The sequence below is a fragment of the Puma concolor genome, chromosome B4 (assembly GCF_028749965.1).
Source record: "Puma concolor isolate L17-30 chromosome B4, mPumCon1.1.hap2, whole genome shotgun sequence".
In the NCBI taxonomy this organism is placed as follows: Eukaryota; Metazoa; Chordata; class Mammalia; order Carnivora; family Felidae; genus Puma; species Puma concolor.
The window spans coordinates 98,067,234-98,081,408 of NC_141673.1; the positions used below are offsets into that span (position 1 = coordinate 98,067,234).

At 36.9% G+C, this 14,175-nt stretch overlaps 1 protein-coding gene across 2 annotated transcripts; it reads left to right on the forward strand.

Annotated features, from left to right (window-relative positions):
- The first annotated feature begins 248 nt into the window (after positions 1-248).
- LOC112867568 (killer cell lectin-like receptor 2) lies at positions 249-13,479 on the forward strand. 2 transcript variants are annotated; one of them, XM_025930551.2, is made up of 8 exons: positions 249-1,087; positions 1,523-1,559; positions 2,699-2,815; positions 4,391-4,480; positions 5,644-5,850; positions 7,744-7,886; positions 10,469-10,575; positions 13,305-13,479. In XM_025930551.2, exons 3-8 carry the CDS (start codon positions 2,701-2,703, stop codon positions 13,462-13,464), a joined length of 822 nt encoding a protein of 273 aa, XP_025786336.1. In that variant the 5' UTR covers positions 249-1,087; positions 1,523-1,559; positions 2,699-2,700; the 3' UTR covers positions 13,465-13,479. The 2 variants fall into 2 exon arrangements, with proteins under 2 accessions (XP_025786336.1, XP_086570210.1); XM_086714084.1 differs by lacking the exon at positions 1,523-1,559 and having other exon boundaries at positions 251-1,087.
- Positions 13,480-14,175: the final 696 nt, after the last annotated feature.

Sequence of the window (14,175 nt, forward strand, 5' to 3'; positions counted from 1 at the left end):
AATATGTATCAAAGTTCTTTAACGTATCGATCCCATAATTTTATGTTTAAAAATTTTTTCTAAGACAGTATTCAAAAATAAGGCCAAATATTTTTTATGTTAGCAAAAAACATGGAAACCACCCAGATGCCCAACCGTAGGGGATTGCCTGAATAAATTGTGATATAATCTGTCTGGGTAATGACTATATATGGTTTTTAAAATCACATTGTAGATGAATATTTTTTATTTATTTATTTTTTTTTTAATTTTTTTTTTTCAACGTTTATTTATTTTTGGGACAGAGAGAGACAGAGCATGAATGGCGGAGGGGCAGAGAGGGAGGGAGACACAGAATCAGAAACAGGCTCCAGGCTCTGAGCCATCAGCCCAGAGCCCGACGCGGGGCTCGAACTCACGGACCGCGAGATCGTGACCTGGCTGAAGTCGGACGCTGAACCGACTGCGCCACCCAGGCGCCCCTAGATGAATATTTTTTAAATGAGGAAACATTTATTAGGAAATAATCAAAAACATCATGTATGGAACGATTCCAACTTTGATAATAAACCCAGTGTGTGGATAGAAAAACTAGAAGAATATACGTCAAAATTTTTGTAGTGGAATTATGGACATGTAAAAACAATTTCTAAAATACATTTATCTGTAGTACACATAAATGGAAAAAAGAAATAATACATTTTTTTCAAATAGCAACATGGAAGACAAAGTTTCTAACAGGCTATTTAAGAGTTAAAGAATTTAGTTACTTAGAATTTAGAACAAAACTGTGTTCATTTATATGTTCAGTCCTCAAATAATTGATTTTGACTGTTATTTTGCAAAGAGTTCGAAGTGGTTGGTTAGTTGAAATGGAGGAAGATATACCTCAACATCAGCCTTTTGATATAATTTCCTTTCACCACTTTGGTCAAGAGGAGGGGCACTAATTTTTGTAGTGTGAGCACCATTCAGAGACAATTCATTTCTGCCTTCTGTCTTATAGTCCTGACGCACACAAGGGATCCAGGATTGGAAAGGCCAGCTTCTTCCACCGCATTTCTGGATCAGTGTTCTCCACCTGCATCACTGCCTGACATAGACACAGGTAACATTTGCTTTTGCTTTCTCATATCTTTGTTATCTGGTATCCTACTAGTCCCACTTATAAAGAAAAAATTCTCAGGAAAAAAGATGCTGGGAATATGGCATTTTATTACAAGTGGCTTGGCATGGATACGGGATTGCTAGAAAAGAATTTTCTAATAATCACATCAGAACTGCATGAACTCTAAAGGATGTGAAAACTACTGCTGCATTCATGGGAAGCTACTTTCTTTTTCTCAATATGCTGCGTGTTTTGCTTTATGCTGAGTTACTTACATACTATCCATCTTAAAGGACTGAATAAGTGAAAACACTCCTGTTCCTTAGGAAATTAGGGAAAATGTGAAGAAGTTAGAAAATTTTAGAAATTAATTAAAAAATTGGAAAAAGATATAGTTACATGTGCAATTTGTTTTCCACGTTTTCTGCTCCTTAGATATCATCTCTTCACACTGATTAATATAAGAACCAAGGTAAATTTTAGACGTTTACTATTTAATAATTTCTTGTTATATTGATATTAATATAGATGAAATCCTTTATGGATATTAACTAATGACTGCCTATTGACAAATTTTATTTTCACAGAGGCTTCTGTGGCAACATCATACACTAGAAAATTATTTCTAAAATTCAAATACACATGGAATCATTTGGGATTAAAAATACAGGAGTCTTGGCTCCAACTAAGAGATTTTTTTAATCGTTATTTTTTAATTAATTTATTTTTGTTTTGAGAGAGAGAGCACGTGCAAGTGGGGGAGTGGGGCAGAGAGAGAGAGAGAGAGAGAGGGAGAGAATCTTAAGTAGGCTCGATGCTCAAAACAGAGCCCGACATGGGGCTACCCGGGATTATGACCTGAGCCCAAATCAAGAATCGAATGCTCAACCAACTGAGCCACCCAGGCACCCCTAAGATATTTTTATTCCACACACCTTGCATGGGGCACTGGAATCAGATTGTTGAGCAATCTGTGATGTTAACTTTTAATAATTCTTTTGCAGATGGTTTATTGGATGTATTTTGGGAAACACTCTAGTAGAGTCATGTCATAACTGAAAAGAATGCAAGAACTTTGTAATATTTATATATAGATCTGAATGTGTATATTAAGGCTTTTTAAGGCAAGATACTTATATTTTTTCAGAACTTCAGAAACAGAATTTTTGTTTTTTGAATTGATAGTTTTAAAACGGTCTCAGTAATTTACAATGATGCCTCAAATTTGCCCAACATTTGTATATGTACATTGAACATTTGGAGTTAAATTGGCTGGGTGAATATGACTCAGCCTATTCAGTGTATTGGTAGATTAAAAAAAAAACACCTTTCTGTATTTCTAATCATAATGGCAATAATCACTAGAAGTATAAATGAGTTTAACAGAAATATTGAAAGGTTTTCGCTTTCCTATATATATCAGGCTCAGTCCACATGCTTTGTGCACTTGAAGGAGTTAAACACACCTCCCCTTACACATACAGATACACACACACACCTCTAGGTATGTATCTTGTATATTTCTATAGACTGACACTGTAATTTTTCTTTTGAAAGAAATCATCCTGTTGTGAGGTTTTAATGCAAAACACGTTTCCCTTCTTCCTGTAGAGATGAGCGATCAGAAAGTGATTTATTCCACCCTGAGATTTCTTCAGTCTCCTTCAGAGTCACAAAATAGAATAAGGCCAGGTAGGACTCAAAGGCCTGGGAAAACTGATGACAAAGGTATGTATCTTAAGCATCTCTTTCAAACTTTGACGTTTGAAAAAAAGTTCCTGTCTGTCCTTCAGGTTCTCAAATGGTGATAGGAAACGATAATGGCGTAGGTAGCAGAGCAAGCCTTTTTTTTTTTTTTTTTTTTAAGTTTGTGAGAATGGAGAAATTGATGAATTCTTTTAGATTCATAAAGCCAATAAAATGTTTTTATTCAAATTTCTGATCAAGAGGAATTTTTGAGGCCATTAAAAGTGAAGGACAGATTACAGTCTCAAGAAAACACTACATTTCCTAGAGAAATAAAGGTCTTAGAGACTGCTTGAAAAATGACAATATTTGTTAGAAACAATGTTTTTATTCAGATAGAAGGTGTTTTAGGTGTCTTAAATATTTACCAAACCTTAACGGCAATGAAGAAACAGAAGGAGCATTCATTTTTTTTTCTGTTCTCTTTTCTGTTCTGCCTTCAAATATTGTCACGAGCTCTAAAGTGAGAATGACTTTTACTGTTTTAATTTAGTGACAGAGATACAGTTTTCAGATCAAGGACCTCAAAAATAGGAGGCAAAATATAATATTGTCTAGGGAAAAATAGAATTGATGAAAAAGGAAATTCGATTTCTAGAAATTAAAAAAAATTTTTTTAAATGTTTATTTATTTTTGAGAGAGAGAGACGGACAGAATGCGAGCAGAAGAGGGGTAGAGAGAGGGACACACAGAATCTGAAGCAGGCTCCAGGCCCTGAGCTGTCAGCACAGAGCCCGATGCGGGGCTGGAACTCACAAACTGTGAGATCATGACCTGAGCTGAAGTCGGATGCTCAACCAACTGAGCCACCCAGGCGCCCCTATTTCTAGAAACTCGTTTAAGGATAGATCCCAATCACATTTCCAGCTTCAGAATATCCACTGTTGGCTACCAATTCCTCAAGAATATTGACTGCTTTTTTGTTCCTCTTCATGATTAGTTGTGATCACAGGAAAGAGTATACAATGTCCGTGTGGATTCTTATAAATGTGTATTATGTCTATTGCCTTCTGTGCTTCTTTTTGAAAACTTGGTTAGATTTTTTTAAATTGAAGGATAGTTGACATGCAATGTACCTTAGTTTCAAGTGCACAGCATATTCATTGGACAGTTCTCTATTTAGTAAGGGAAGTACTTTTAAAATCCTATTGGACTGTTCTTATGTGTAGTATTTCTACAGTGGGTGTATATCAGTCAGAAGTCTGAGACCTTATTTTTACTTTTCATAAAAGGGGAGAGGGGCAGAGAGAGAAAGAGAGAGAATCTCAAGCAGGCTCCTTGCTGAGCCTGACACAGGGCTGGATTCCATGACACTGGGATCATGACCTGAGCCAAAATCAAGAATCAGATGCTCAACCGACTGAGCCACCCAGGCGCCCCAGAAATCTGAGACTTTAAAACTGTAATTATTAGGTTATGAATTTAAATCAATTGGTATGATATATTTTTGTAAAAATTTTAGGGAAGATTGTCTCTTTGTTTCAAATGGTGTCCCAGGCTAAGGTTAGTAGGGGCCATGCTCTGCCCCTGATAATTATCTTTCTTTTTATTTAAAGAGTTTTCAGTGCCATGGCATCTCATTGCAGTGATTCTTGGGATCCTCTGTTTACTACTATCGGTGACAGTTGCAGTGTTGGGGACAAAGAGTGAGTAACTGAAATATATCCTTCAAGCCTGAGTAATAGCAGGGAATGCTAATTGTGCAAATATTAATTGTGCTCCATTAATTGTTCCCCGACTCCCATCAGGGAATGTCCCAGGTGGCTCTTTCTGGGTGATTTTTTCCATAGACATGTCACAGTGCTATTTTCATGTTACTTACCTATTCCAGTGACTCTGTGGTTCAGTGAGTTGTCTTACTGTGTATAGTACATGATAACATTCCTCCAGTTACAGGACTTAGTCATATTCTGACTTCTGAGTTTAGATCACTGTGATTCTTAAACATTCTTCAAGAAATAGCTGTTCAGAAGAAATTATGACTTTCTTGTGATTTTTTTTAAGTATTTAATGAAGATATCGTTTAGTGGAAAGAGTGATTCTGTACATGGACATTAGATGATCTTGAATACAACTTTTTAAATGTTTTTTTTAGTTTATTTATTTATTTTGAGAGAGACAGAGACAGCGTGAGTGGGGGAGGGGCAGGGAGAGAGGGAGAGAGTGAATCCCAAGCAGACTCCGAGCTGCCAATGCAGAGCCCCACATGGGTCTTGAACCCAGGAAACTGCAAGATCATGACCTGAGGCCAAAACAAAGAGTCAGATGCTTAACTAGTTGAGCCACCCAGGTGCCCCTTAAATTCAACTGTTATCTTTCATTTGAATTTCTTGACATTTCTCGAGGAAATTACTAATATGTTACACTCAGATAAATGTACATATTTAAATCTTTCTCTCTTTTCTTCTGTGGATATTCTATCTCCTCCAATAACAATGATGCTATTTCCTTATGTGTCTCAGCACAGTTTTTCATGCTCAGATGTGTTGTTAAAAGTTGATTGACTGATTTTTACTTTGGTACCTATTTATAAATGATGCACTAACTTTTTAAAAGAAACAAAACCGAATTATAAGGTGTTACCATCATAATTTTATTTATTTATTCTACACTCAGGTTACTAACAGTGTGAAATTTGGTGGTTCCATTTCTATGGTTAGTTTATTGAGGTGTTACTTTCTAAATGTCAAATTACTCATTTAAAGTAATGAAATGGGTTGGTTATCAAAGTGAGACTTTCCTTTGTCTTACATTTTAACAGTTAAGCTGTATGAGTACTTTTATATTATATCTATGCTATTAATTTTAGTTTTTCAGTATATTCAAGAAAACCATCAGCAGAGGGAAAATATAAGAAATTTGAGTCAAGAGTACCAAATTGTGCAAAATGACAGCTACTTCAAGGAGCAACTTTTGACAAATAAGATTTTGGAATGTAACAGTCGTGAAAATGAAAGTCTTCAGCAGAAAATGAAGCAGGATTTTATAGAAAGGACATGCCAGAGAAAAAATATAGGTATGGAGGGAAGGGAAGATTGCATGATTTTCTTTTCTTTCTTCCCCTCCCAGAAGGTTTGAGGCTAAATAGACAGGTTTACGATCTATGCTAGTGATCTAGGTTTACCAGGCAACTTTTTATTTCTACTTCTGAGGTAATATGAGTGTTCGGGTTTGCCTGTATCAAATATGAGACTGAGACTCCAGGAGCCATTTGGATTAGTAGGGCTCTATATTTCCCCCAAACTCAATGACAAGCCCTGCATTTCTACTGCTCCCAGAAGGTGAAATCGTGTGTCAGCTTCCCTGAAAACTTGGATCATTTTGGACCTGTGGGCAAATTAGGCACTCCGCTTTGTTGCTGACATGAAATGTGGAGGCTATAAGTAAAGATGTACTTCGGCTAAAATGGGCACAATGCCTTTCATTCGGATGCTCTTGGAAAGATGATTGTGTGCGCGTGTTCCCATTCTGCCTTGAGTTGAGATATTTGGCCTGTATGCTCTCTGCAGTGCTCCTGCAAGTTTTGCCTAAGTGTTGATGTTTGTGCGACTCGGTGTGATAATACCATTAAAAACATCCAAGAGATAAGAATATTAAATCTCACATAATAAACTCTGTTATCATGTATAATGGTGGAATGAACTGACCTGGTTAATTAACAACTATTAAATATTTGTTTAGGATTTGGAGTTTACAAAGATTTTGCATATTTAATATCATTTCAGTATGGTAGTTGTAGGAGTTTATCTTCTCTGTTATTAAAGAATCAATGCTATTTCAAAAATTTGATACATTATAAAATATATGAGGAAAAGAAAAAAATCCCAAAGAATGTTTCTTTTATTTAGAAGACATTCCAGAATCTTTTTTTTTTTAATTTTATTATTATTATTTTTTAATGTTTATTTGTTTTTGAGACAGAGGGAGACAGAGCGCGAGTGGGGGAGGGGCAGAGGGAGAGGGAGACACAGATTCTGAAACAGGCTCCGGGCTCTGAGCTGTCAGCACAGAGCCAGATGCGGGGCTCGAACCCATGAACCGTGAGATCATGACCTGAGCTGAAGTCGGATGCTTAACTGACTGAGCCACCCAGGCGCCCCCAGAATCTGTTTAAAAACTTACTTTGATTGTTTTAAAAACAGCTTTCTTGAGGTATTATTAACATGCAAAAGTTGCACATATTTACTGTATATCATTTGACAGGTTTGGACATATGCATATATCTGTAAAATCATCCATAATCAGGGTGATAGACATATCCATTACCTCCAAAAGTTTTCTCATGTCTCTCTTTTTGGGAGTGGGTAAGAACACACAAGATTCACCCTTTTAACAAGTTTTTCAGTGCACACTTCAGTATTGTTAACCAAAGGCATTTTGTTGTACCACAGATCTTTAGAACTTAATCATCTTGCACAACTGAAACTGTATACCCACTGAACAAAAAACTCCTTACTTCCCCCTCCTGTAGCCACTGGCAACCACCTTCCACTTTCTGTTTCTCTGAATTTGACTATTTTTTGTATCTCATGTAAGTGGAATCACGGAGTATTTGTACTTCTGTGATTGGCTTATTTCATTGAGCATAATATCCTCAGGGTTAATCCATGCTGTTGCCTATGCAGGATTTCCTTTTTCTAAAGGCTGAAGAGTATTCGATTGATTGTATATATCACATTTTCTTTATCCATTCATCCATTGAGGGACACTCGAGGTTGTTTTCTTATCTTGGCTGTCGTGAAGAGTGCTGCCAGGAATATGAGAGCTATCTCTTTGCATTCCAGAATCTTGATGAACGTAATATTGTCATTATTGATGATACTAAGATTTTACTTAGTTATGGAGGGCTGATAAATATATGGCTCTGCTTAATGGAATAGCAGGTCATGTTTCACCTTATATGTTGCAGGCAAACTCTACGAAAGCCACTGGTCCTGTTGTGGAATAAAGTGTTACTATTTTATTCCTGAATATAAAAACTGGAAGGGATGTAAACAGACATGCCAAAGCTATAATTCATTTCTTCTGAAGATAAATGATCAAGATGAACTGGTAACATGGACTGTTACATTCACTTTTATTTTCTTGCACCAGGTCTCTTACCCCTGGACCCAAGATAATGAGGATGTGGCAATCCAGACAGAGGGACCTTCAGTTATCCTCTGGGTTGTATCTGTTGAGTGAGCACAAGTTGTGTAGTTAAGAAAGTTAAGGGTTCTGGAAAACCCTGCCTACTGATGGGCATATATGATGCTGCCACTTACTAAGCATTCCTATATTATCTATTCATGATGACCATTAATATTTCTAAAATGGAAAACCCCCTTGAAGATTCACTTTGGGGTTTTGCATTCATTTCCTTTTTTTTTTTTTTTTTTTAATTTTTTTTTTCAACGTTTATTTATTTTTGGGACAGAGAGAGACAGAGCATGAACAGGGGAGGGGCAGAGAGAGAGGGAGACACAGAATCGGAAACAGGCTCCAGGCTCTGAGCCATCAGCCCAGAGCCTGACGCGGGGCTCGAACTCACGAACCGCGAGATCGTGACCTGGCTGAAGTCGGACGCTTAACCGACTGCGCCACCCAGGCGCCCCTCAATTCCTTTTCTAAGGCATCTTCAGAACAGCTCCCTGAAAAGCATGGCTCTCCTTCAATGGCGCTCTTAACCCTTTGGTATTTGCAGCCTGGAAGCAGTGGTTATTTATCCTTCTAAGGTGGCAACTAAGTACCTGGAGGCAATCTGATCCAGTAGGTACTATCAGGAATCCAGGAGCCAGACTGCCTGGTATCAGGCAAAATCCAGTTCTGCCACTTTCTAACTAAGTGACCTTGGGTGAATTACTTAGCGTCTGGGTCTCAGTTTTTCCAGCTGCAAAATGGAGATAATAATGAGTAACGTAAAAGTGATAACAGTTTTACGAATTAGCGTAATGGTGATTTTCATTGCATCTGTACATAACATTTATTTGATCAATATTCTAATATATCGTATCGATGTATATATTTTTAAAATGAATTGTAAAAAGAGAAAATAAAGTGACAATATCAAAATTATCTTTTTTTTTTATTTTTTTTTTCAACGTTTTATTTATTTTTGGGACAGAGAGAGACAGAGCATGAACGGGGGAGGGGCAGAGAGAGAGGGAGACACAGAATCGGAAACAGGCTCCAGGCTCTGAGCCATCAGCCCAGAGCCCGACGCGGGGCTCGAACTCACGGACCGCGAGATCGTGACCTGGCTGAAGTCGGACGCTTAACCGACTGCGCCACCCAGGCGCCCCCAAAATTATCTTTTAAATTAATTACCAATAAAAACTATCCACACACGCAGAATGTTTTTTACTGAGAAATGTTTGCAAAGATCAGTCTGAAACGTCTACTTATCACTTAGGGAAACAACACAAAATTTATATGCAAATCTACTAGATGTTTTAAATCACAACATAAAAAAAATTTACGATATGAAGTCATAAAATTATTTTTGTTTGTTGCAGTAAAACCCACTTAAATTTAAACCTATATTTTAAAATACACTCACACATTTGATCAGACATTATATGCCACTTTGATATATTACATTTTTTGACATAGCAAATATTTCCAAATATTACCCCTTTTCCCTTCACCCTTTCTAACTACTAAACTATAGCAAGCCTTTCTCAGCTCTGATGCACAACTTCTTATATATACTTCTTATTTTAATAAATTTGTTTTGAAAATTCCTTTCTTCATCTAAGAATATGTAATGATCACTGTCAGTATCCTTAAATATTTTTCTGGAGCATGATTTTGAGTAGTTTCATAGTGTCATAAATTATTTAACAAGTCTATTGTTAGATACTTAAACTTACATTTTTTTCGTGTTTTAAATAATTCATGAGACTTGGCAGCCATTTTTGTTTTTTATTCTATTAAAAAAAATTTTTTTAAAGGAGTGCTCCGTTTTTTTTTTTTTTTTTTTAATTTTTAAGTTTACTTATTTATTTGAGAGACACAGACGCAGCGTGAGTGGGGAAGGGGCAGAGAGGGACAGAGAGAATCCCAAGCAGGCTCGGAGACTGATGCGGGGCTTGAACTCATGAAACCACAAGATCATGACTTGAGCTGAAACCGACAGTTAGATGCTTAACCGACTGAGCCACCCAGGCACCCCAGGAGTTCTCCATTTAATTTTAATTTTAATTTTAATTTTAATTTTAATTTTAATTTTAATTTTATTTGAGAGAGAGAGAGAGAGAGAGAGTATGAGCAGGGGAGGAGCAGAGAGAGAGGGAGAGAGAATCTTAAGCAGGCCCCATGCCCAGCATGGAGCCCAACTTGGGGCTCAATCTTATGACAGTGAGATCATGACCTGAACTGAAATCAAGAGTTGGATGCTTAACTGACTGAACTACCCAGGAACCCCTTGGCAGCCATTTTTAATACTAAGTAAATAATCTATGATAAAAAATTACTTCAGAAGATAAAAGCACAGGGATGGACGGGAAGAGAGGGTTTTCTAGGAAGTAGAGATGAAGGATGGTATGGAACATAGCAGAGTACCAGCCATAGAAATAGCTGGGACCTTTATCTGGTTTTTTCATTTATCTAACCGATGGGAGCTAGTCACATGATATGTTTTGTTTCCTTTACAGACCTTCATTCAAACCCAAACTTATAGGAATTACTACTGGATTGGATTATCATATAATCGAGGAGAAAGAAAATGGAAATGGATTGACAGTGACCCACTTTTGGGGATGTAAGTCTCTGGAATGAATGCATTCAAACTCCAACATTGGTGTTGGAATCAGGATGTATCTGTATCTAAAAAGAATCTTGTCTTGTTTCCCACAGTTTTCCCACAGAGGTCATTGGTAAGAACAAGCAGAATGATTAAGAAAATGTTTTAGGAAGTATAATTAAAAAGGAAGGGAAATGTCATGCAGATTATTAACAAAATTATGATCCTAGGCACATGCTCAGACGTATGTGTTATGGGGCACACAAAATAAACCAAAATTATAAAGTACCTCATTCTGACTGAATTATAGTGATCCCTCCCACAATGACAGATGAGTATTCTGAGGATACCCCAAATTCATCTGACACACCTTTGTAGATGGTCCCTGAGTTATAATGGTTTGACTTATAATTTTTCTACTTTACAATAATGTGAAAGCAATATGCAGTAGAATTTGTACTTTGAATATTTCATATGATCTTTTTCTGGGCTGGTGATGTGCAGTATGATCTCTTGTGATGCTGGGAGCTGCGGCTCTCAGTCAGCCACGTGATCCCAGTCAGCCACGTGATCACAAGATCACCAACCCAGACACTTACAACCATCCTGTACCCATCCAACCATTCTGGTTTTCACTTTCACTATCAGATTCAACAAATCACTGGAGATACTCAACACTTGAGTATAAAATAGGCTTTGTGTTAGATGGTTTTGCCTAACTAAAGGCTAACATCGGTGTTCTGATCATATTTAAGGCATGCTAGGCTAACCTAGCAGGTTAGGTGTATTAAATGCATTTTTGACTTAGGATATTTTCGATACGTGTGAAATATTATCACATCATATGATCTGTATATTGTTAGTTATATTATTTATAGACATAAATATACATGAGTATACACACACACATGCATACATATATCTTCACTATGGTTTTATTTTGAATTTGTTTCTTTATGCAAGTAAGTGAGTAAGTAAGTGATCTCTATACCCAATACGGGGCTCAACCTCATGGCCCTGGTCGCATGCTTTTCCAACTGAGTCAGCTAGGCACCCTTAAAGTTTTATTTTGAAGTGCAGTGTTTTGTAAATGCTTGGGTTTATATTTAGTTATAATCTTCTTTTAAATTGCTCAATGATTTTTAAAAAATCTTAATTGTTACACTTTTGATTTCTAGGGGTTCTGTTTTAAGTTTTCAAATCTTGCTAGTTACTCATATTTTCAAACTGTCTTTGGAAAGATATCAAACATACGTGTTTATATTTGGTATCCGATAATTCTAATATTTGAAGTCTGTGGGTCTACTCTATTGTTTCTGCTTGCTTTTGTTCATGGTGTCATTTCCTTTGTAGTGTTTAGTGATTTTTGTTTTTCTTTTTGAGCTGCTGTGGAAATTATTTGGGGACTGAGAGGAAGGTTGCTTTTTCAAGGAATAATTAGCTGTTTTTGGATACCTTGGGGTATGGTGTATATGGGTCACTTTTAATTCTAAATTTAGGTCCTACAAGTAGTGTGATTTTGGGCTGCAAACTTACAAGAGATGTCATGAAGGAGATTACTTCAATATAGTCGTAGTGAGTACACTTCTAGGCAAAGACCTCAGAAGCATAGAACAGAAAGGCTCATGGGCCAAATTAAGATGCCTAAATTGTACAGTTAATCAAATCAATTTAAAACAAATAGCACTATGCAAGGGGAAAGAAATGGGACAGCTTTTCACAGTGGGCTGGAATGGGATCAATTGTCAAACTCAGGATAGGGTGCCAGCGGGTAAAAGGATCACTTGAATCCTGGTTTAAGTAATCTTCATATGCCCTGATTCTTCTGCATACCGCTTTCCTGATAATGGTGTGGTTTCTAGGACATCACTTGAGTTTTGACTAAGAGGGCCCACCAAACAGAAGGTTCTATGGCCAGCATACACATTTTCTCTATTGGGGAGAGGCAGGAACACGTAAGCCCAGCCACAACTGCAGCTTTTCAGTGAACCTGCTGAGCAGGTATGGATTTTATTTGGTTTTTTTAGGCAGAGGGCCAGTATGCATGTCATCATGGGAGGTGAGTTTAAGACCTCATGGATGTTGAGTATCTCTGTTCATAGTGTATATTTTGAGTGAGACATTTAGTGCTGCTTGGTTCTTTCTTCCTTTCCTATGCTCTATTTATTGTATATATACCTGACATGTCTCCAAGTTTACTGATTTACTTATCCATATATATTTAATACATCTTATGCATTCTGCCCATGCCTCACAAGATAGTTTCATTTATCTCCCTTCCTTCCTTCCTTCCTTCCTTCCTTCCTTCCTTCCTTCCTTCCTTCCTTCCTTCTTTCTTTCTTTTTCTTTCTTTCTTTCTTTCTTTCTTTCTTTCTTTCTTTCTTTCTTTCTTTCTTTCTTTCTTTCTTTTCTTTCTGTAAGAGATTTGGATATTCAAATACATAGCAAATACAAATTATATGAGGAATGGAAAGCAGGCTTACTGTATCGTGACTCCATAGCAATATTGCAAGGTAATTTTGCCTTCTAACAAAAATTCCCAGTGTAAAATAAAATGAGAGATTATTATGGGATCAAAAGGTTGATATTCTGTTTAATAGGCTAAGACCAAAAGAAAATCTTTTACTGATGAAGTTATAATATTTCCATTTTCTAGATATTTAGGCAATGGACTTGAAAAATTATAATTTATGTTATTGTCAGCTTCAGAATTAAACAGCTGAGCGTGTATGCTTTCTGTTCTACAGGCACTATGCATTCATGAATATTTCTGGGAGAGGACAATGTGCATTTTTATCTTCAACAAGAATAACAAATGCTGAGTGCTCTCAGATGTACAATTGTATCTGTGAGAAGACAATTGGTGATATTTTCTTTCCCTGCTTCAATAATTATAAGAAAAGATGAGTTAGAATTTTGTAATTTTTTTTGTTTGTTGCTGTGATAATTTGTGATCATTTACAAACTAATGTTTTTGTTTTTTTTGTTTTTTTTTAAATTTTTTTTTCAACGTTTATTTATTTTTGGGACAGAGAGAGACAGAGCATGAACGGGGGAGGGGCAGAGAGAGAGGGAGACACAGAATCGGAAACAGGCTCCAGGTTCTGAGCCATCAGCCCAGAGCCTGACGCGGGGCTCGAACTCACGGACCGCGAGATCGTGACCTGGCTGAAGTCGGACGCTTAACCGACTGCGCCACCCAGGCGCCCCCAAACTAATGTTTTTGATAGCAGGACTTAGTTTACTGTGGAAATGGAGATGAGTTAGAGAAGGAAGAAAATGTTCTTTTTGGACTATGATTTAAGAAATCAGATACCTGATCTTTTCTTGAGGAAGAGGGTAAGATTTTGTCTTTGGAGAGCAATTTCCCCTCTCTTTAATGGCCCTGAGAAATGCTCTCTTTCTATTTCCCTGAAGCAATTAGACATCTCTGATAGTCTAGTCTTTTCCTTATTAATAGGCTGGGTCTTTTAGGCTATTAAAGGCTGGGTCTTTCCTTATTAATAGGATGAATCATTTAAATAGCCTCGGCTTTGAGGGATGGCACGATTAAGAACTAAAAAATAGTTATCTAGCCTCCCCTCTCCCATCTAGATAATCACCTCTCATTAAAATGTT

Excerpts from the sequence above, each read along its gene's own strand:
- LOC112867568 (XM_025930551.2), top strand. The coding sequence starts at position 2,701 with ATGAGCGATCAGAAAGTGATTTATTCCACCCTGAGATTTCTTCAGTCT. Across the intron at positions 5,851-7,743 it reads ATGCCAGAGAAAAAATATAG|GCAAACTCTACGAAAGCCAC; the intron begins GTATGGAGGGAA and ends TATATGTTGCAG. Across the intron at positions 7,887-10,468 it reads TAAATGATCAAGATGAACTG|ACCTTCATTCAAACCCAAAC; the intron begins GTAACATGGACT and ends TTTCCTTTACAG.